The 22510-nt window shown below is 39.8% G+C and overlaps 1 protein-coding gene across 2 annotated transcripts in view; it reads right to left on the reverse strand.

The window, feature by feature from the left end:
* The window catches only part of WWC3 (WWC family member 3), an 87781-nt gene that overhangs the window by 31170 nt on the left and 34101 nt on the right, over window positions 1-22510 (reverse strand). For both annotated transcript variants that reach the window (XM_088520228.1, XM_088520227.1), the window contains exons 2-8: window positions 21506-21615; window positions 17069-17272; window positions 15174-15250; window positions 12398-12477; window positions 8138-8267; window positions 2812-2961; window positions 837-910 (exon numbers count right to left, since the gene is read on the reverse strand). In XM_088520228.1, the coding sequence (XP_088376354.1) occupies window positions 837-910; window positions 2812-2961; window positions 8138-8267; window positions 12398-12477; window positions 15174-15250; window positions 17069-17272; window positions 21506-21615 (825 nt within the window). The remainder of the gene's footprint in view (window positions 1-836; window positions 911-2811; window positions 2962-8137; window positions 8268-12397; window positions 12478-15173; window positions 15251-17068; window positions 17273-21505; window positions 21616-22510) is intronic.

A 22510-nucleotide genomic window follows, 5' to 3' on the forward strand; every position in this document is an offset into this window, starting at 1 on the left:
GGAAAAGCTTGAAGGACACAATTTGGAACAGTAAGGTTTTCAAAGTTAACTATAATAGCATCTTTTAAGCAACAGTCCATTTTAATAAAGCATATTCTATTACTACCCATTAAAATAATCACAGATGTATAAAATTAGTGTGTACAAGCTGTCATCTATACCTTATGTCTTGAATATGTGGCAAATAGACGAGAACAGTGTACATTTATAAAGTCTTAAAAAAAACCTGCAAGACTAACATATACAAAAGAAATAATTAACTATGAGGAGAGATTAGACTGGAGACAGCGAAGAATTAACCTATTTCAGGTTCATTTATTTAAAAAAAAATCAAAAAAAATTGTTTCTCATCTGAAGATCTGGAGCATTTTTTCCCCTTTTTGCTCAGCTAGGAACATTTTCACTTATCTTACAGTATTTTTTATTCTTCCTTCATACCGAATTTACAACTTTAATATACTGAATCTGGAACACAGGCATGCAAAACTGTGAATATACTGTCAGAGTCAGACAAATGTAAGGCCAGACTGTTGTTTATATTGAGGTTTGACAAGAAAAAAAAAGAAAAAGAAAAAATTGTCTAAGTTCAATTAAACTACTACAGTTTTGTGTTTATATGAGTGTAGAACAGAGCTGACATTTGGTTTTATCTCTGCAAACAAATATAATAATCTTATGATAAAGTCTTACGTTTACCTAAACTCTTACTATCTCTTAAATACTCAATATTAAGCAAATGAATCTTCTTAAACACATTTCAACTAGTGCCTGGTTCCAGTTCCACTTTGAAAACATTAATCAGAAACATAAAAACAATCAAAATTAAGTACACTCACCTTTTCTTCGCCTCTTCATATTGCCAGTTCAATCTTACTTTGTCTACAAGTCTTGTTTTATCATCAAAGCCAAACTTTTGTAGAGTTCAGGAGCAAGAATAAGGAAAAAAAGGGAGGGGGCAGGAAACAAGATTTTAGAAAACACTTTCACAAGGAAGAAAGGGATAAGTTAAGTCTCTTCTACTACCCTCACTAAAAATAATCAAAATCCATTTAAAGCTTTAGAGATAGAAAATTAATCTTTTGCTGAAAAATATGAAAAATAAATAAATCTGCCCTTTCAATAAACTATAATCCTGGACACTAACAGTTAACAAGCATAATTACTTAGGAATGGGCAAATTTCCAACTTAACCAACGTTAATATAAAAAGAATGAACTTTAGATGAAATATTTCATCTCTTGGATGCAGTTTTTCATGGAACACTTTTTATGTGTAGTTCAGATTACACAACACTGAAGCGCTACCCAGCACTTAGCTCCTTGCTGTACTTCAAACACTATTCCAGAATTGCTGATATATGTTGTTTGAGTCAGGCACAGAATACACATTTATTTACAGCTCCTACAGGACACCATCCAGCTCTACAGCAGCTTCTCACCATCTCATGGCATCCCATCTTCAGAAGTCTGTGCATGGCCTAAACATTACAGCCAGAGGCCCGACCTAAATGCATTGCTATACTTCTGTATATCCTGTTAAAATACTGGTTTTGCTCTCTTCACCATCACATCTCAAAAAAAAAAAGAAAAAAAGGCACCTCCTTCACTCACGTTCCACCATTAACAATTCAGGAAAATAATTTCATTATGTATTTGAGGACAGCTGATGAGGGGATGTTGTCTATTTTGACTTCAAAACTGCCTCCCACAACATCCTTACAGACGAGCTGATGAGCAGGCAGTGAAGTAGACTGAAAACCCACTGAACGACAGAGCTCAGAAGGTTGTGATCAGTCGTAAAAAGCCCACTTGGAGGCCAGAAACAGAAGTCAATATGGAGTATAACCCTGTTCACCTTGAGCACCCGTGACCTAGATGACGGGACTGAGAGTTTGCTCCTGTGGCTGCTACACACCACAGGGGGATGGTTGGGCTCCTCTTCAGAAGGCTGGAGAAATGGGGAGAGCAGAACCACAGGAAGCTCAACATGGAGAAGAGCTGGGTCTTGCACCAGAGGAGGAGTAGCCCCATGCACAGGACACGCTGACACAGTAACAGTGTAAGACAAACGTTGATCATTTTAACATAAAATTTAATTTACACAGAATTGTTTCCATGCTAGAATGCTGTTCTCAAATATCATTTTTGAAGTCATAACTGAGCATAAAAGAATGACAGACTAGACCAGAAATTCTACCAGTTCCTATGAAAAATATTTTGGAACTCTAACAGAGAGTTCCCTTGTCTTGGACAAAGGAAAGGAATACAGGTCTGCCCTAAATGTTTTTAAACATGAAAGAGGATGACAAGCATGATGAAAACAAGATTTAAGGGAAAAAAAAAATAATACCGAAATATTAACAGCTCCAGTTACTGCACAATCATGTCTCTATTGCAACTTTCAAATGAGTATTTCCATCCTTTTTGCATTGCTGCAAATACCATTAAGTCTGAGAACTGGCAACGAGAACGTAACAGGTCTGTGGAAATGTCTGCAAGGACTGATCTCCAAGAGATGAACCTCAGCGATGACAAGGAAACTGCTCTATCGGCCTGGCAGAATCCAGGAGCTAATTCAGCCTGTCGCTAATCTGCGAGCATGTCACAAAAGCCACGAGACACATGAAGCTCATGAACGTTGTCCACAAGCTTTGAAAACTGTAAGTAAAAAGCAACCCCCCCCAACCACTTGGGGCTAGGGCAGAACGAAACATGCAAGACATCTTAAATGAAAGCAGGAAATAACGCTGTACGCGCGCATTGCACAGGCAGTGTGTTTTCTGGAGCGAGCACCCTGCGCGGGGACACATACCTCTCCAGTGATGTCAGTCTGAGAACAAGCATCGCAGTGTTGTTGAGGTAAACAGGAGTCGCTGAGCGAACTGGAATTGTGCTGGAGGTCCTGCAGGGAATCCGTAATACAACAGCTATTCCTGAAGCCATCTGTTAGCTTGGCCAGGCTCTACAAGAGAACAGATTAAAAAAAAAAAGAGTAAGAAAACTTGATTTTAGCTTTTGTAAGCCTTACAGACAGCTCTTTAAATCCAGCAGCTGACAATTTGCAGGTAAGTTGATAGGAAAGACAAATGTGACTCACCTGCCCTTTTGCCATTTTTTGCACATTCTGCATTCCGTAGCCACTACTGTTACCCAACTTGATGAATACCTTGTATTGAGCATATTTTTATGACAGCAGATTTCACCCTAGTGCTCCCTTGCCCAAGGTTCACATGCTAGAGATATTTTATACTTTGGGTTAAGCAAGGGACATCTCTAAAATGTTTAGGGAATGACACAAACTGCGAGAGTGAAGCAGAGACCTTGGGCAGTATTTAAGGGAAGAATTTGGTTGACAGGCTTTTAAAACTCCTTTTAAAATCCCTAAGAAATATAGAATTATTTTTATCAGATTTATTTTCTGATGCTGTATTTTCTATTTTTCAAAAATGTAATTCCAGCTGACTTAGTATTTGCGACAAAACCACTGTGTAGCCTGTCATTTATGACTGGACTCTAAGCATTCAACACTGAAAGAAGATGTAAAGAAAAGCTTTTTAAATAATATAATTAAATTTGTGCCCCTAGTGTCTGAAAAAGACATATGATGAAATTAAGTGAGAAGCATTGATCATAAACCGAGTTCTGATTATCACTGATCATAACCTAAGCAAGCCATTTAGTTCTAAAAACACACAGAAAAACTCCAAAATGGTTTACCTCAAGGATCTGAATACAGAAATTGATACTAGTTTAAAACACTAAAAATTGAGACTGCTGGCCCTCAGGAATCCCAATCGCTGATGGTAGCTGATGATCTGCAACAAGGTCTAGTTATTCCTGAAATCGCCAGGCTACTGCTAAGTCTGTGGAGGGGCAACAGCATCACACACAGATGGTGCCTCTCCTTACAGGAATAACACGGAGTCCAGCATGTGCGCGCTCACGGCAGCAACCAGTCGCTGCCCGCAGGAACTGCAAGAAGACCTTGAAGACGAGGATGGCACCTGGTTTCTGCACCTTGGAGGCCTCCTCAGATCCCACTGCAGGCCTGAAACGCTGGCAGGGCCAGAGGAAAGCAGCGAGCAACACCAAGCACACGGCGGCTACCACCATCCACATCGGAAAGCGCAGCCCGGCTCAAGTCCCAGGGGAAGGAATTCTGCTGCTGCCTCTGAACTGAACTGCTCCATCCTCGTAGCAAAGACACATGTATTGGTTTGTTTTCACTCTCAAGAAAGCAAACTCCAATTTCACTTGTACTGTCAGGAAGTCCCTCACTAGTGTCCCTTTACACTTAGAAGGCTTTCTGGCTTAATTAAATTAAATTAAATTAAAAACAAACAGAAAAAAACGGATATACTGAAGATAAGGAAACACAGAGAGTGTTTTACTCGATGATGCCTGAAAACCAGAGTGATTACAACGTTCTTGTTGAAGACTCACTGGAAAAGTTCCAGTTCTGTCAGCTATATGGGGGATCAACATGGATTCCTAATGGGTCTGTGACATGGAAATAATCTCGTTTCAAATCCTAACTACTTAAACATCAAGTGTCTAATATGGTCTTCCCAAGAAAGCAGAGCTCACTGGCATGAGAAAAAACCTGCGGGCTGAGAAAGGCTGAGCAAGTAAGCAATGTCCCACCTGGAGCCTCTGGCTAACACGCACATGCCACAAGCGTATGTCACAGCAACGACCTCGATGCCAGAAGCGAACACGTCAACCTCGACCCGCGTTGCGGCTACCCCTCGCACGGCTGCTGCTCATCTCCCTGGCCAGGCTTGGTGCCTGCTGCCCTCTCACAGCTCCTGAGACCTGCAGAGCGACCTCAGGCCTGGCCGGTGGCCATTGCCGAGCTGCAGCACCGCGGCCTGCGTCTGCTCGGGGTGGGTATGTTGGGTTCGAGTCCTTCTGTTGGATCAACGGAGCCTCTAGCAGGTGTAACACAAGAGAGACGCGGCCTGAACTGCCACGCTTCCAGACAGAACAATTCACATAAGAAACACCTGGGAGAGAGATTCGCTCGAGCTAAGGGGAGAATCTCCCTTTGGCTGGAGGCTTGTGGCATCTGAGGCTTACGGACTGTTCATGGCGATCCTGCAACGAGTGCCAAACCGGGCTCGGGGGCCGAGCTGATCTTCCAGGCAGCGCAGCCCGAACCTACCCAAGAGGAGAGGACCGAGCGCTGTCGGCCAGCACCGACCCGCTGCGCTCTGCCGCTCGCGGTCTGAGCAGAGCTCCTACTTGATGTCAACAGAAAAGGGAAAGAAGAAAATATCTCCAAGAAATGCAGGTATTTCCAAGGCTTTGTAAGGATGAAGTTCATGAAGAACATGTTCATGAAGAGCATGAAAGCGATAGGAAAGAAAAGAGAGAGAGAGGGAGGATGCTGCTTTCAGAGGCCTAAGCACACACCTTGATTGCTCAAACCATATATAAAAAGGGTAGGCTTTTTTTTTCTTTCTTTCTTTTTGGAGCTGTGACAGTGCATATTTGGGCTTACTTGTTAACCACAGCACCCAGTTTAAATCTGACCACCCTTTCCTTCCCCTGTCAGCCTTCTCTCCCACACAACTCAATCCAATTATCATATTTCTAAGACAGCTACAATTTTCCAAGCACCTACACAAGACTGAGTCACTTCTGCTATGTTTAGTTCTCTTGCTACACTGGCCAAGATATAAATTAAGAAGTAGTAAGAAATTTTCTACTTCCTTTCTCTGAAATAAAATCCCAGCTGTTTACACAATACTTCCAGCTCCTCTATAAATTCAGCTGTCAGAAAAAGAAAAGTTTTCCCAAGAAAGTTTGTCTTACCAACAATAGTTTTTAAATGTAGCACTTTCAAGGACAAACCAATTCCAAAATTGACAGTACAGGAAATAATGAAATTCCGAACTCAGCAGGGGAATTTTTAAAACAGACTTTCACTTGTTCAACAAAACTAAATAAAACCATAACAGCAATTAGCAATAAGAAAAATAAAAAGGCTAAGCACAAGTTAGCACAAGATAAGTTTGAGGGGGCATAAAAATCTTTTTTTGTTTGTTTTGGTCACAGTTAAAAAAAATTGTCAGGTACAAAGCTGGATATTTTAACAGAGCATAATAAATGCAAGTTGGCTGAAACACGCAACTGTGGCAACTCCATCTCTTTCAAACTATACCATTTCATCCTTTACTTCAGTTGTGACAGAATTTGGGGCACCCCAGGCTTGCACGGGGCAGTTTTTTCCCAGACTCTCCTTGATTAGGTATCTATTAGCATTTGTCTGCTATCGCAACATATCAGTGTTACAAACTGTACCTTCTAGACCACTATTTCCTGGATGTCATACAGATTCATTAACTATGATCACAGCACTTTTCATTTCCACTTTTATATGACCTCCACATTCTGGTTGATTCTAGATTTCTGCCTCATTCAACACTTTATTTGAAGACACTGGAACTGCACTTAGAATTGCTTTAACAGATGCACTTTTCACAGCATCTCAAGCTTTTCAGCTGGATATAGTGCCACGGAAGGCTGAAAATGTAAGGAAAAGGAAAAAAAATGTTGGGAGAATTCAAACAAGGCCAGCAGTTAAGATGCTCCAAGATCTCACACACAAGTCTTTAAATTACCATTTAGTTTCCTAAAACGTGCGTCACTATATCCTTGAAGAACTGCCTTTCTAATCATCTCTCGCTAGCTAGGCATGTGAAAAACTGAGAACCATTTTAAAACTTGGCCAACACAAAAGATCAAGTATGTTGAAAGTTGCCAAAGCAGAAACTTTTAGTAGTGACTTAAGTGCTCTGTCCACTTGAACAAGGATTTGTGGCCCATCAGGTGACCTTTGGGTAATACTTTGGAAACTGAATAATTATATAACTATGGAAATTCATTATATGTAGATCACAAGCTACCCACATCATTTAACCAAAAAAAAAAAAAAAAGAAGAAGGAAAAAAAGTTACCACAAAAACACTACTGCAGAGAAAAAGGAAAACCATGTTTGAATAGAAGCATTAACAGCACTATTAATTTAGGAGAGTCCCAAAACTTGAGCAACCAAGATGACGTCTTTTTTCGTATAACAACTTCAACACTGAGCGAAGAGAATTATCCTTGTTTAAGTGCACCTCTTTTGGGGAAGTCCAGCCCGCCGCCCCTGCAGTGACTACATGTCTCGTCTCTAACACTGAACTCCACTCATGTCAACAACGTAGACTCAGCAACAGGCAACCCAGAGCAGGGTGCACAATCCATTCAAAAGCTGGACTGCAGCTTGGGCACCTCTCTCTCTCCTTAATCTTCATGATCCAATTAAAAAATCATTAGTTTAAATCTGAACTGTGCATGGTGGTTTCTGCACATATTGAGTTTAATGTATTTAACCCTCTTTTGAAGGGCTTTGAGAGGACATTTGAAATTGTGTTTATAATAACTTGTGCCTGGATAGGGATACTTGGGAGAGGAGTTTGTGGCAAAAAGGCGAACTGCCAAATTAGGAGGGAATATCAAATGATAGTGACGTAGAGATACAGCGTTTTCAGGAAATCTTGTGAGGTTCAACCCAGTCATGCAGCTTTCTGCAACACAGCACAACCCTCAGCAGCTGCTGCGGGGGGAAAAGTTATCAGGAGATTCTGCATCAGCAGGAGCAAAAGATTTCCTGCATAGTTTTATGAGAACTTGTAAAAGGAAAAACATACACTTACAAACTGATAAACATTTTAGCATGTGACTGTCTCAGTCCCACTTCATTATACAGGACACAGGAAGACATTAAAAATTGAAAACGAATATTGTAAAACTGATCAAAGACTTCTTTTTTTAAAAAAAAAATGCAGCCTAATTATCCTGTAAAAGTCTTTAATACAGTTAGTAGCAGTGGAAAACAGTTCAAAAAAAATATTTAGCCAACTGTGCAGAGAGTGTTATCTGGAACAAAAATATGGAAGGCACCTCAAGTCTCAAGTTCATAGTATGGATGATGACTACACACTTCTGACCTAACTACTACTGGCAAATGTCAAACAGAAGAGGGAAAAAAAAAGCCATAACCAGATTAGGTCACTCATTTAACCTTGATGACCCCAAAGCAATCACGTTGCACACAGCAGCTATTTGTTGAGTAGAATATTTCTTACCTGCATAAGGTCCTGCCTTTCTTTTTCACCTGTGCATATAGCTTTCTTTATTGTTCGAAGCTCACTCATTATAGCTTGTGCTTCATCTAGTCTGTAATTTGTATGAGCACTTGACATTTTCCGATCGATCCTGTTGGAAAGAGTAAGACAAGTTCAGAAATTTTTGCAGAGGTAAAAAAGAACATCAGAATGTTTTAAGACCTCTCATTTATTCATGTACCACTTTGCTTCCAGAAATAAAGGGATTCTCTACTTTTATTCAGCACAGCATTCAGTGTCCAAAACACTCTGAAGACAATAAGGAAGACAATAAACACAGCAGTGCAGTGCAAAACAAAGCAACCCACTCAGGTTCTGCAGAACGAACAAATTTCCTGGTTTTAATGTGTCAATACAGAGCTTGCTTACAACAGGCAATATCTATGGGTTACGTTTTGTAATAAAAATACAATTAACCTAAAAGTAGCCTACACCTCCTAACCAGAAGATAAGGTCATTAGCCATCACGCTTTCTATGCAGCATTTTACAGAATCATTATGGCTGCAAAAGACCCACCAAGCCTGCTGGCCCGTGTCCCCAGGCGCCTCCACCACGTCCCTGGGCAGCCCGCTCCAGTGCTTCACCACTGTGCGTTGCAACAAGTTCTCAAGGGGTTTTGTCTGGTCTTGTTTTAGACCTTTCTACTGGAGACAATCCTTTTTCTCAGGAAGATTTTTTTTAAGGTCTAAAATGCATTGTAAAATTTTCTTGGTCATTCTATTTGGGCATCTTTGAAGAATTTTTTCTATCAAATGCAGCCACAGTACTGCTACTGTTCTCATCTTAATATCAAAATCTTTCTCACCTTAAGTGGGACATCCATTATAAAGAGACCATTTTAACTACTCCAAAAATCCAGCATCTTCAACAACTGCTGAACCATCAATTTTTTTTCAACTATTTGCTATACTAAATATCAACAGATCGGTGCCCAGAAACCTGGATCATCCTCAGATATAAGAGTAGGACCAAAGTCTTAAGTACTTTATGGAAGAACCATTTGGGTTTGGATGTCTAGAGATTTAACAAGCTACTCACAGCAATTAGTGAAAACAGTGTTTTTCCTGTTAAATTTAATTCCTGTTAAAATATGAAAATAATATGCTCCAATATAAAATAAAGTGTGCATACACACAAAAAAAAAAATGTGGCATGTGTAACACTATGGTCCCTGTAACAATGCCAAGAAAGAACATCTTCAGGAAAAGGTTAGAAGAAAAGTAAAGATAGCACGTGCATCAGTCATTACGAAGAACATCAGTATATAAAAAGATGAAATAAGAGAAGCTATGAAATACAAATACAGCGACAATACTCGAACTATTTATAATATTGAAAACAACTGAAGTTTGAAGTTAGGTGTAACGGTAAGCTACGAGCGCCCGTAAGAAAAAAGGAAAAATAAGGTGCAGTTAATTCTTGGCGTAGAAAATAGCTTATTTTGACCAAAAGTAAATGACAGACTTCCCATATGTAGTTCTATAGATACGGCAGAAATCTATCAGTTTCCCCTAGCAGAGGGAAAAAATAGGTTAAAAGGAAAGTATCTAACTATGAAGTTTACAGGTGCTATCTTTTAAAACTACCACCAATCTGTTCAGAATTCTCTCTAAAAGCTTATCAAGGAAACCCTAGCACTGTAGTTCAAGGAAGGAAATAAAACTACAAAATGTCCAACAATATTCTGAAAACATTAAAATATGATACCAAGAATGGAAGTGCTCAAACTATATTAGAGCTCAAACTACACAAACAAGAACTTTGTTGTCCTCTTCACTCAGCATGCTCTGCGAGTTCAACAGAACCAGTAAAATTCCACTTGCAGCACACTACTTGCATTAAAATTAAAATATTAAAGCAATAATAAGAAAAACCAATATGCCTTGAATGAAACTGCTGTGGTTTATTGCGCAGTTCAAAATATTTAGGAGGGAGGAACTGCAGGCTGGGTTTCCACAGTTCAGGTTTGTTTGTTTTTTCCTGACAGCTCCTGCTTTTTTGGAGACAATGTAAAGCAAGTCAGAACCTCAGCTTACTGCTTAAACACAAGCCCCTCTCTGTTGCATAAAAAAATAAGAACTTTCTTGCTTCTAGAACCACAAAGGACCTAAAGGTCACACGAGCTAAAATTTTCATCATTTTTTTCACATGATTAGTGAAGTCTTCACTCATTCTTACTGTTGGGTCAAAATTCTGGAAAGATTAGATAAAAGCACAGTAAAACAACCAATCCAATTCACTAAAAGCTTAGTAATAGAGATAATATGTGGTTTTATCTGAAGATCACATTAATGTTAAAAACACAGATTCCACCCAAATATTAGACCAGAAAGTGCCTCCTACACAACTGTTCATTATAGTGTTTGCCAGGTAAAAGGTGGCATTTCAGGAAAAGGAAATTATTTAATTTCAACCAGATTTTTGTCCAGTTATCCACATATTCGCATTCCTGGACGTCACACTGGTGTTCAACTCATGAATCGAGAATTGTTTAAGTAAAGAGTCAGAAAAGTTTCTACTGCCAGCAACATCTGACTTTGTCAGCACTGCTGACAACCCAGACTGACCAAGTTTCTGACACGATTAATAGTATTTTGTTGTCAGTGAATTTTTTTCTTTCCTTCATAAAGCTGCAGTTTTGAAAGCCCCAAAGTTAACAAGAATCTTCCTTCTATTAAGCAAAACTAGAAGGATCCTGACAAAGATTAAACCTTTATGTGTGTACACAGGACTAATTAAACAGGAATATGCAAAAATACACAGAAAGAATTATGAAAAACATCTGTGGATATGTTTCGTGGACAGGCTGTCTATGAATACATGTAAAATAGTTCTGAGCCTGCACGCAGTTTCTGTGTTCCTCTCTTTTCCCCTGTGTGTTTCCAAACATTTCAGACTCCCCTCCCTCCACTGCGCACAAGGCATGAAGTGGGTGGTTTAGGTTTCCCTTGCTCTCCTACCCTCTGTGCTTTCCATTTGTGTGGCCGCTCCTGCATCCCCCCGCTCCTAACTTGTCACCCCTTTGCTCTCGCAGCCAAGCAGCCGAGTTTCCGTTTCCTCTGCTGCTAGAGGCCTCCTTCCTCCCAGAGCCCTGCCTGGCGGAGAGCGCGGCCGCCAGCGGGCCTGCTCCTCGCTCCGCGTCCCAGCGAGGCCCCTCCGCTCCACCGAGGCCTCTGGACGCCGCCAGGACCGGCTGCGCCGTGGGGCCGAGGGCCCCGACACGCGGCCGCGCGAGGCCGGATCGCTGCCGCTGTCAATGCTGAGCTCCCCACGGTCTCTAGTGGACAAAGTCTGCTCAGGAGCCTGTCGTGCATTTGGCAAATCCGCGTGACGTTGTAGGAAATGCAACCCTGCAAAAACCTGCTGCGCTACAAAATCTGGAATTCCAAACGCTTTGGAGGAGCAGGGAGCTATTAAAAAGACTCAGGCCTCCCTCCCGCTTGTCTGTATTATTTTTTCCCCTCAAAGATGGCTAAGTCTTTTTACTAAAATCAAAAGGAAAACAGAATACAGTCCAAGGCAGATACTGTACATGGAAAATTTCAATGCAAAAGATTTACATTTAGCAAGGGGTTAAGAATCTGACATAATAATGGAAATACTGAGTAATCCCACCACTCTCAAAGTAAAATTAGTCTTTTGTCTGAGGCCTGGACCCCGCAGCGGGGCAGCAGCTCCCGATAGCTGCTCATCACGCTGGTCTCTCCAGCGTTTCAAAGCAAACAGCCAGCCAGAGGTAAAGGCCGAATGGTTACAACTCCCAGTATTATTTTTGGCGGATATTTAAAATAAATGAAAGAGTGTGGCTTTAAAACAGCTGAACAGGACACACGCCATTTCCAATTTGGCAGTTCCTTGAAGACCACCGTCGATAAATAATTTCAACCAAGGGCAAGAAAGAAGAAATTACACAGACCTAAAGCTGAGAAAAGGTAACAAAAGGATGCCCAAAAACACCTGAGATGTCAAATCGTCAATCAAATTGCAAATTTTGTTTTAGAGAAGGAGCAATAGTCTTACTCAGACCTACTGCACATGCACAAATCCGCTACATGGTGCAGAAGTAGAAGGTCGTAAGGTTACAGGAGAAAGTGGGGACGTGCTGTCCAGCTTTTTTTTTTTTTTTTTTTTTTTTTTTTTTTTTTAGTATGTAGCTAGGAAAGTCATCCCAAGAAGAACAAAGGAAAGAAAAAAAATCTTCCCACAAACCCATCGCTTACTCTTGCAGAGTTTCCACTCCTTTTTCCTTGTACTGGAGCTCTTGCTTCATCTGTGCCAGTTCTCGTTTTAGCCTAGAAAGCTAAATATAACAAAATAGTTTAAAGTGATAATATGTAACAGATTTTCTAATTAAAAATGCTATTCAAATACAAAACCTTAAATTAACTGGATAATTTTCAAATTTGAAAGTGATAATCTAAGTATTTTTTCCTTTGCTTTAAAACTTGCATTAAAATAACAGAACATTTTCTGCAATATCACAAGATCTAACCAAAAAAAGCCATCTTTCAGAAGCATCACTTTCTTCATCTGTTTGATTACTTTTCTATCTCCAATAGCTTATGTTAACAGCCAGCAAGCTTCAATCTGAATGATTTTTCTACTCCCCTTGAAGCAGACAGACATGTCTCAGAGGTTTTTTATTCTTCAGCCGTTTAAAAAAAAACTACTTTTATTTTTTTTTCATTTTGGGAGGGGGGGAGAAGAATCCATGACAACAGAAATGGCTTTGTTGAAGCCTGATTTCCTACATATTTTTTCTATTATCGCCTTCTATTCCACCCCAGTTACCTTGAATCAACTGGCCAACATAAATCCAAAGTGACAAAGAAGCCAAATCTAAAAATATATATATTTGAGAAAACAGTCACCGGAGTAGATTAGGTCCACCTCAGAACAGCACATTAAGCACCATGAATGATCTGCCATTCCAAACCAAACAGCTTTTTCAAACTGGTAGATAACTGGAATACTGGAGGAGGAAGAGCCAAAGGGACTACAGCTGAAGGGAGGAAACAGTTGTTGCAGTCTGGGGCCTTGGGATATAGTGCATAAGTGGGAGTCCAAAAATGAGATCTTGATGGATAAATTCAATATTTGAAGTGGAGGCAGTAAAGCAACACAGAAGACAAGGCTATGAGGGACTGGGACACCAAGCAGTCTCAGGTGCATCGGAACAAGTTGTAATTTTTGTATTACTGTATTTTCACAAGTATAAAGTAGACCTTGATCAACACTTTAAATTACTGAGATTGTTTACATCGTGACACAGAAGTCCTCCAGCTATACACAACAACGAACCCAGATCTTAGTCATGAATAGGGTATTTTTGAATATTAAGTTTCAAAATACTAAAATTCCACTTTTAGTCAACATTCATTTTTCATTACTGGTAAAAATGAAACAAAACCAATCAAACAAAAAAACACTGCCCACTTTGTTACCTGCTCAGCTTCCAACATCAGCTAATGGTTTGCAGCCTGGACTAGACCAAACTCACTGAGAGACACAAATCACAGATGGCTGGGGGCGATTTTCTGTTGAAGGGGGGATTTGGGCTAAAATGGTTGTACTGATTCCAGGTGGTTCAGAGAACACTGAAATCCCTTGGCCCCCAAGGCACCCAGAACCACCCAAGCACAGCAAGGAGGAGGCAGGAACTACATCATCCAAAAAATTCCTTTCTCCCCACCAACTCTTTCAACAACCACTAATATGGAAAAAAAAAAGCATCACTAGGACCGTGCACACAAAAAAAAACTTTCTATTGCAATTTTTATTGTATCACCTGTAACAGCTCAGTGTATATGCACACATTCAGTTGAACAGATGATCTTGAAGATCATTTTGTTGCAAGACAGAGGGACAGAAACTGCCTTATAAATGACCCTGTTGACTTTCTTCAAATATTACTTAAATAAACAAAGCTTATTTTCTTGTTTGCAATGTGCTGACGTTTAGAGCATGCAAAACAAGTGAACACAAGTCAGCACGTAGTAAACATATACAGATAGAGCAAATGCCTTTGAAGGGTGGTGAGCAGGATTTATTTTCAGAGACACCCATGTGAAAGAGCGGTCACTGCAACAAAACCAGAGCACCACTCTGCAAAGAGAAGTATTTTCATTTATTTTGTGATTTGAGTGCCTGGCATGCCAGTCCTCATTTTAATCATTACTAAAAAGAAATACGTAACGTAGAAATAAGTTATAAAACTTAATATTATAAAATACTTTTGATAGCTGTTGACGGCTGCAACACCAATTTGTTACAAAAAAACATGCAAAGCTTTACTATTCACTAAAGCAGCATGGGACAAATTTGAAAAGTCAACTATACTTTTCTTTCAGACAAACAACAACAAAAGCACAGTTCTATCCAAAAATGATTTTATAAAAACGTCCCTTATCACAGCTTCATTCTGTATTTGTATTTAGGACTGTGTATCACTACCAGAACATCTGCACAGTTCTTTTGTGTTCGCTATGGAACAGCTCTGGGTAAATCAGCCAGGGAGTTCTACGTGGCCAACGCGTCTCCTGAAGTGTTAACTGACTTCCAAAGAAAGGGCCAAATGCAGAGCTCCAGTTACATGTGTGAAACCCCACTGAAATGGGTAAATGGAAAAATAAAAGACAGTGGGACTAAGCTGCAGTTAAGCTAGAAAGAATTTGGCTGCAGAGTATTTACTACTTGTGGCAGTGTATATAATATAAGTCATTTTTGAAGCCCTGGCTGAGTTTAGCTCCCCGACATGCTTGACAAAAATCTTGACACTTGTAACATGGAAAAAGCATTACTCTGCAAGTCATAGAAATGCAATAAATACAGACTCACTTAAATGGGACAGTAATTCAGAGTAGAAAAGCACTTTGTTTTGAAAAATGCAGGCAACACCAAAATTGTAAATACTAAGGAAGAAAAGCACAGGCACGTGGACCCCTTTCCTCCCCGCCCCGCAACTTATATTTTAGAGCATTAAAAAAGCGTACTTACTCTGTCACGACGGCTGGCTATCTCTGCTTTAATCTGATATGGGTCATACTTGGTATTAGTTGAAAAGCCAGAGAATGCTAAAGAGATGGAAAAAATAAGAAAACAATAATGTAAAATACTGTAACAAACACACTCGTTAAGATGGAGTACTACTTAACAGACTGTTGCATTCATTCTTTGTGTTACAAGTCACTGGGTTTTAAAATAATCCTCTGTGCTAAAGTGCAACTTAAGAATTATCTTTGGTCTGCCTAAAAATAAATAAATAAATAAATGCCCCAAACAGCAACAACAAAAAGGAACTGTGTATAGTAGCACCACACACTGCTTAGAAGTACCTGGCTTTCATGAAAGGATGGCAACATTTACCGACCCACGTAATTGGTGTAACTAACAGTTGCTAATTGCTTTCCGAGTACATTGACATATTGGCACGAGAGGGACTCCAGTAACACAACTATTGTCAGACCAAACTCCTGCCAGTCCCAGAGGAAAGTTTCCTCCTGCAGCTACAGTGTGGGGAACAGGCCCTCAGATTAATCTCTGGCAAGAGATCTTTTAATGCAGCGTATCTAGAGCCGAGCAACGATTTCAAGCTGCGCTGTTGTAAGCAAAAGCCTCCAAAAACGAAGTGAGGCCCTAGAGGCCGGGCTGGACAAGAGCAACCAAGATTTGTTGACTGAAGAGATTCATGTCAGCAACAGCCCACTGAAAAATGCCTGATATGCAAGGGAATGGGGCTGTGCTCTTACACCCACCACGGTGTGGCAAAGCTGATGCCTGCTGCTTTGAAACCCATCTCCACATCTGCACTTTGTGACACCAAGGTCACGTGAAGCAGGCATCAACTTGCCAAAATCGGTAGTCATGCCCGGACCAGTTCTCTAAATTCAAGATTTTCGCAGCTTTTTTGTTTTTTTTTTTTTTATTACAGTGGTGATCACAAGTGAGTCACAAAACTTCAGGGGCACCTCCCTGCCAACCCACAGCCACTGAGCTCATCCCTCCTCCCACTCACGCTGACTCAAGGACAGCACCCACAAACAGAGCAGGAGGAAAACATTTTGTGCACTTGCTTTTAGTGTAGCATATTGAAACAAGCAGCATGGAGAAGGGAATATTGGCAATCTTTGGTCATCCAACTGGAGTCCAGAACCCCATAAATGTATAAGCAAGCACCTGAGTGGACCGGTAACATTAACAAAAAACAAGTGTAAAAGCCTATGGAAATCTGAAATAGACAATATGAATATTCTCCATGATGATACTTTATTTTGTTACCATCTAAGTAATCAGCTCAATGTTTTAAAATAGGTTCCCATAATTTAAGATCAGTACGAAATATTTTTAAAACATTAACTAAAAGGCTTTAAACAGTAATTTCTTTTAAAATATTCTTAAAGTATTCTCTTCAAAAAAATCACATCAGGATACATATTTTAAATTAAATACAAGGATGGCATAATTCTTCCTTAGCCGTAGTGCCTCTGACGCTGCCTTTTCCTCGCTTTTGTGAAGTCAACACACTGGTCACGTAACTGCAGCAGGCTTTCCCTAAGCTAGCCCCCATGGCCACGGTGGAACAGTCCATAAATTTAGGAGTGCAAGTAGCTGGCCCAGCAACATTCAGCCCTCATCTTGCCTTGCACAAAGCTTCTCTATGGCCTGCTTCCAGTTTGGCTAGAGAGGCTAGCTAAGATATATTCCTTACAGCATAACACTAAAAAAGCGTTATTTCTCCCGTCATGACGGGAAACAGGACTCCCTCAATAGCAAGGACAAGGTCACACCTCACTTCTGGGTTTAAAACAGGGTGATGAAAACACACTTCAAATTCTTACAGCATCTGCTGGCAGAGGCAGGCGGGAAAGGCAAGAAAACACTAGTGAACTCACAGCTGGCATAGGAACGGTTGTCATCCTCACACATTTTGTGCAGTTGCTGATATTCTTCTTGAGCTAGTTCAAATCGCTGCTGCTTTATTTGATAAATCTCTTTCTTGGCATTGAGTGCCTCCTGGGCAACTATTAAATACTCCTTCAGCATGCGCTCCTGCTCTCTTCTCCATTGCTCCCTTGGGTCCTCGATTTGTGTGAGCTCTGAGGAAAGAAGCATAAAAAAATGTGTAAGACGCCTTATCCCACAACCTACAGATTACTTTGTTAAAGTCTGTTTCACAGGTCAATGTCAACTCATTAATAAATGAGTTATGTGCTCAAAAATTTAGATGTAATGCCTCTACACAAGCAGCGTGCCCAACACTACAGCATGGCTCCGGGACAAGCCTGGACCAGGGTAAGAAGGATGCGGAGTGGAGCAATAAGAAGAGGCCATCTAATTATAAAGACCTTTCTATTCTTCTCACAAACTGGAATAAACCAAAAGAAAGCAGTGTTTTGGCTTTACACTCCCTATAGGGAACTTGCACATTCTGAAGATCTGAAAACCCTGAAGCATGAAGGAAAGCAAAAAGTGCCTTAATGTTTAACCCACAACTCTACAGACAGCAGGAACAACTTAAACACATCACATCGTTTCAATCCCAAATTCACAAAAGCACTAGGTTTTTTCGTTTGTAGATTTTTTTCTTTCCTATCTTAAAAAACACTCTCTTGCTTTCTCCTTCAGTGTTTAGGACAATTTATTCAAACACACATCTAAAACAGGCTTCCAGTGCAAAATCCTTCCTGTATATACCAGTTCACAAAACTATTGTTTTAAAGCAACCCCTTTGGAAGGAAACATGCATTAAAACGCTGAAAAATTATTAATTTATATTTTCTGTTCATGCTGCTCATGATACTCAAGCTAGTAAATATGTTTTACACAAGGACATTCATACAGAGCCTCATATTAAAGGAAATGTTACGTTCTGATGGTTGTGGCTCTCCTGGCAAGCAGTCACTGCCAATGCAATGTTACTGTTCAAAGCGGAGGCAGGACTTGCAGCACTGTTGGGAGCTAAATATCGAATCATTTCTGGCCAAAGAGAAATGAAGCCAGTTATGTTTAATTTTCATATCTTGCAGTGCAAATTCAATAGGCTAGTGTTTATAATGAAATAAGAAACTCTAATAGATTTAACTCAAGAAATGAAGAAGCAACACTGCTGCATCTTGCTGTCACTCATCTTGAAATTTGTGCAAGTTTTATATTCCTGAAATAGCTATTCCCCTATGGAAAGTGGGCAGGCATTAATAAATATTTATGATGGAAAATCACATCACAGTAAGTGGCCCCTCATGAACAGAAAATGGGTAATTCCCATCTCAGTAATCAGCCAGGGCTAAATACTATGTCAGATCCCACACCACACTTCAGAGGTGGCAAATCACACTTATCCCTTATTGGAAGATTGCCCCAGCTTCCTCAAGAGCTAGCTGCTTTCTCCTGAGACAGAAACACTTCTTTGCTACAGCAGGGATGTCTTCTTCTGTTTTATGAGAATGGAGGCTCCACTTTGCCCTGGATTTCAAAACAAGTTTGCCATGTAACAGCTGAAACTAAAGCCAAGTCGGATGATGGTTCCTTTAGGTCCTTTACAGCAGATTAAAAATGATAAAATAATAAAAATCCTACCATACTTCAAAAATGGTCCCAGACAAACGCGGGGAATATATTATTCCCCAGTGGGGAATGCCCAACTGGTTCAGGGAGACTTCAAAGGCTCTCACGACTCTGAGGAGGAGGGAAAGGAATTCTGTGGCTGGCAGCGGCCAAAGGGTTTTTAGGCAATGGCTGGCGGGGAGCCAGGGGCAGCTTAGCGAGGGTGTCAACAGAGCAGCACTTACAGGACGAGATGGAGATCGGGGTGGATACACCACTCAGATTTACACCAGGTTCTGCCCCCGGGGTGCTTCACTATTAATGGAAATATTATTATTATCTTCTGGGTAAACAAACCAGGCAAGGAGCTTGGAAAAACTACATGTATTACTGTTTTCTCTTAAAAGTTGCAAGGATATGTGGACAGGATGCATTAAGTGTGAGAGGTCCCGAAGAGTTTAAGTCCAAACGGATCTCTCTGAACTGTCTCTTGCTTTTTCTAACAGTGTTTCTTGAAACCAAGGCATTTCTAACTGTGTTGCCAATTACTACAGGGCTCCAAGGCTGCAGGTGCTCAGCCACTAACCTGTCCCCACTTCATGATACCTATGGTCAGTTATCCACCCATTAGTTTCCACCTTTATAAGAAAGCTAATGTAGTTTTCATTTGTTCCTTGGACATTCATAGTTTAAAAACGGACCGAGGCTCCCAGTAATTGTTTGCGTAACGATTAGCCAGCTATAACAATATCACCTCCTCCTTCCCACTGAATATCTGCTTGTATATACAAGCGCTGTGTTAGCCTAGGGGTGACAAACTCACTTTGCTGTGATGGCTGAATTACTGCTCCGGATAATATCTGTGGGCTGCAAGTAATTAGCTATCATGAAAGAGACAAATTTTGCAACCTCGTTAATTGCAGGCTGATCCCGCTCACTCAGTTCAGCATTGCCCCTGCAAAGCTGCTGTCTCTTACTCATCTGCCACCTCCGCTTAATTCTTAACCGCGCTAGCTTCACTTTCCCAGGCCTGTTTCTATGAATCTGCTTCTTCTTTCCCCTTCTCATTTGGAAATCTGGGAATTTTGTTCCTCTCTGCAAGGACACTCTCCAACACTTTTGTTCGCAATCACACAGAAAAAAAATGTAAGCCAGATCTGCCCTGCCTACAGTGATTAATATCCTCACTGTAAGTTTGAACTTGATGCCTGTGGTCATAACAAAAGTTGAAAAGCAATACGAGGTGTCTTTAGTGTGTAATTGTGCCTGTTGTGTCTATCAGAGGCTGGCTAGTGACGGGATGATCCTTCGTTAGTCCTTTCTGGCAGAGCACTGCAAGGGGAGCTCACGTTCTGCCCATTGCCTACAGGAATCCTCCTAAAGCCTTTTGCAAAGCTAAAAAAATAAAAACTAAATAATAATAATTAAAAAAAAAACAAGCAAAGTGGAGGAAAAAGAAATCAAAGCTGATGCCAATGTTTCGATTTAAAAAAAATGCCTTCATGCACAGTGATATTTTTGTGCATATAGCACACACTGACGTAAATTTCTTTTTAAAAAAAATTAAACCAGCATTAACTAAAGAATTGTTCTAGTTCTAGTCAGTTGTTCTAGTATTCTGTCAGAGTAATTATTAAACCAATAATTAAGTGACCATTTTCTCAACAGAAATATTGTAAGTATTACCTAACAAACTGTATTTATTGCCTTTCTATTGTCTAGGCTGTCTATCTTGCAATCAGTGTATTAACAAATCTTAAACAAAGATCGCTAATTAAAGAATAAACCTTAATTTCAAAACAAAAAGTGCTTCTGTGGGCCAAACAATATCATGGAAATGTTTGTTATTCTGTTTTGGGTTTTTTTTTTATTAAGTAATTGTGAAACCACAATATGTAAGTAATTCCAATGATGGCAGGAAGCCAAAACTATTTCTACACTTTTATTTTTTAATTACACTTTTATTTAGATTTTGAGTAGATAGCACTGAAGTTGTTTTTGCAGATTACACTATTTACCACTGCTGTGATAGCTTACATAGCCACTTTCTTCTTTTCTCCCTCCTAGCTAACTACCAATTCCCACAGCATTGAAAACATTCACTTGCTAGTGATAAGAAGCCTAATGATGGCAACACAACAGTAACAGCAGCAGTAGCACAAAGCTCTAAAGATAAAACATAGCACTTTAAAAGTAGAACTGGCAAATGTGCCAGACACTGGAGATACCAAGATCAGAAATGGTCCAAAAGGGAAAACAATGGGAATCTTTCCTTTTCAGTTTCCAAAAGTCATCTTTTTTTTTTTTTTTACTTTTTTTTGCGCTATATTAAAGCGAAAGGATGCAACACTTAAGAGGGACTATTATATTTCTTATTTAATTTATAGCACATTTAATTAAAAATCAACACTTTTCTCTGAGAAAGCATTGTGTTTCTCAAGATGTTTGAGTAAACCACGGGTCACCGGAAAGGCAAGAAGTAGAAAAGTGCACTATAAAAATCTTATCATTTAATGCATGATAAAAAGGATACATGATAAAAAAGATGACTTAACAAAACAATATTGGCTTTATACACTGCATCTCAAAGATTTTACAGTTCTTCACAAAGTGAGGAAGAGTATTCCCTGCATTTGAAAGATAAGGAACCAGATACTGGAAGAAATGACTGGCAAACATTATCTCACTGTAATGTGAAGCTCATCAATGTTATCAGAAACAAAGTTACTGCCATCAGTTAACAGCAGCTTGCTCATATTCCTAAAAATAATCATACATCCACTCACTATTTATGTGGTCCATGTAATAAACTCCAATCTGCTGATCGTAAACAGTTTCCCATCCTAAAGGAAGCTCATCACCAACACAGTCAGCAAATGTCAATGGCTTTGTAATCCTGTAAAAATAGAAATAATGAAAATAAATACAAAAGGTGTGCAGTTTACAGTGCAGTAAGTTGTATAATATGTTTTGAAAGCACCTCTATGATTTGATCGTAAAATAGCTACGCTGCTTAGGAATGTGCTAATAATTACAAGCATACAGTTTCAAAACAGGATTTCGTTTAAGTATGCTGACAGATACTCCCCAAACAGGTAAGACAAGCTTCTTCCTTCAAGTTTCTATGTTTAACAGTTTAATTATGATGGCATGCCGTCCCGCCAGTTTTTCTCCCATATTGCAAAGAACACAAAAGTGAAGCTGGAGTTCACTCTGCTCACAATTACTAGAAGCTTTATAGGTTTTAGCTTCTCTAAACTGTGAAGAATGTCTAACTGTTTGTCTCTATAAACATAAAAACAGTACTGGATTATAGATCTCTCTTCAATTACACATTTCCAACTATTAATAATCGCTATCACAGTAGGCAAACTACTTCCTCTCATCCAAGAAAGAAGGGAGGCAACCGAAGGTGGCCATCCAGAGCATTCACAGCTCCTTGTGAATGTTAGTGTTAGAAACACTAACAATTAACAACAGTATTAATTAAAAGCTCAAAACATCACACCCCAGGCTGAGCAAATTCTTGATAGGTAACAGAAATACACAAGAGCATCTGTAACATTTAGAGGAATACTGGAAATAGGGAGTTTATAAATTCTTAGAGACAGACTCTCACTAAAATCACTCTGGGACATCCAGGTATACAGTAAACCAGAGAGGAGGAGTGATTTAAATAAAAGTTCTTGGACTAGTTAAATAAAAGTTCTTGTTAGGCTAGATGATCTCTACAGGTCCCTTCCAACCTTAACCATTCTGTGATTCTTAGCATTTCAGTTGAATCTGTCTAA

This window comes from Tinamus guttatus, unplaced genomic scaffold (assembly GCF_059628265.1).
Source record: "Tinamus guttatus ecotype Peru unplaced genomic scaffold, ASM5962826v1 Tinamus_guttatus_pri_ptg000083l, whole genome shotgun sequence".
In the NCBI taxonomy this organism is placed as follows: domain Eukaryota; kingdom Metazoa; phylum Chordata; class Aves; order Tinamiformes; family Tinamidae; genus Tinamus; species Tinamus guttatus.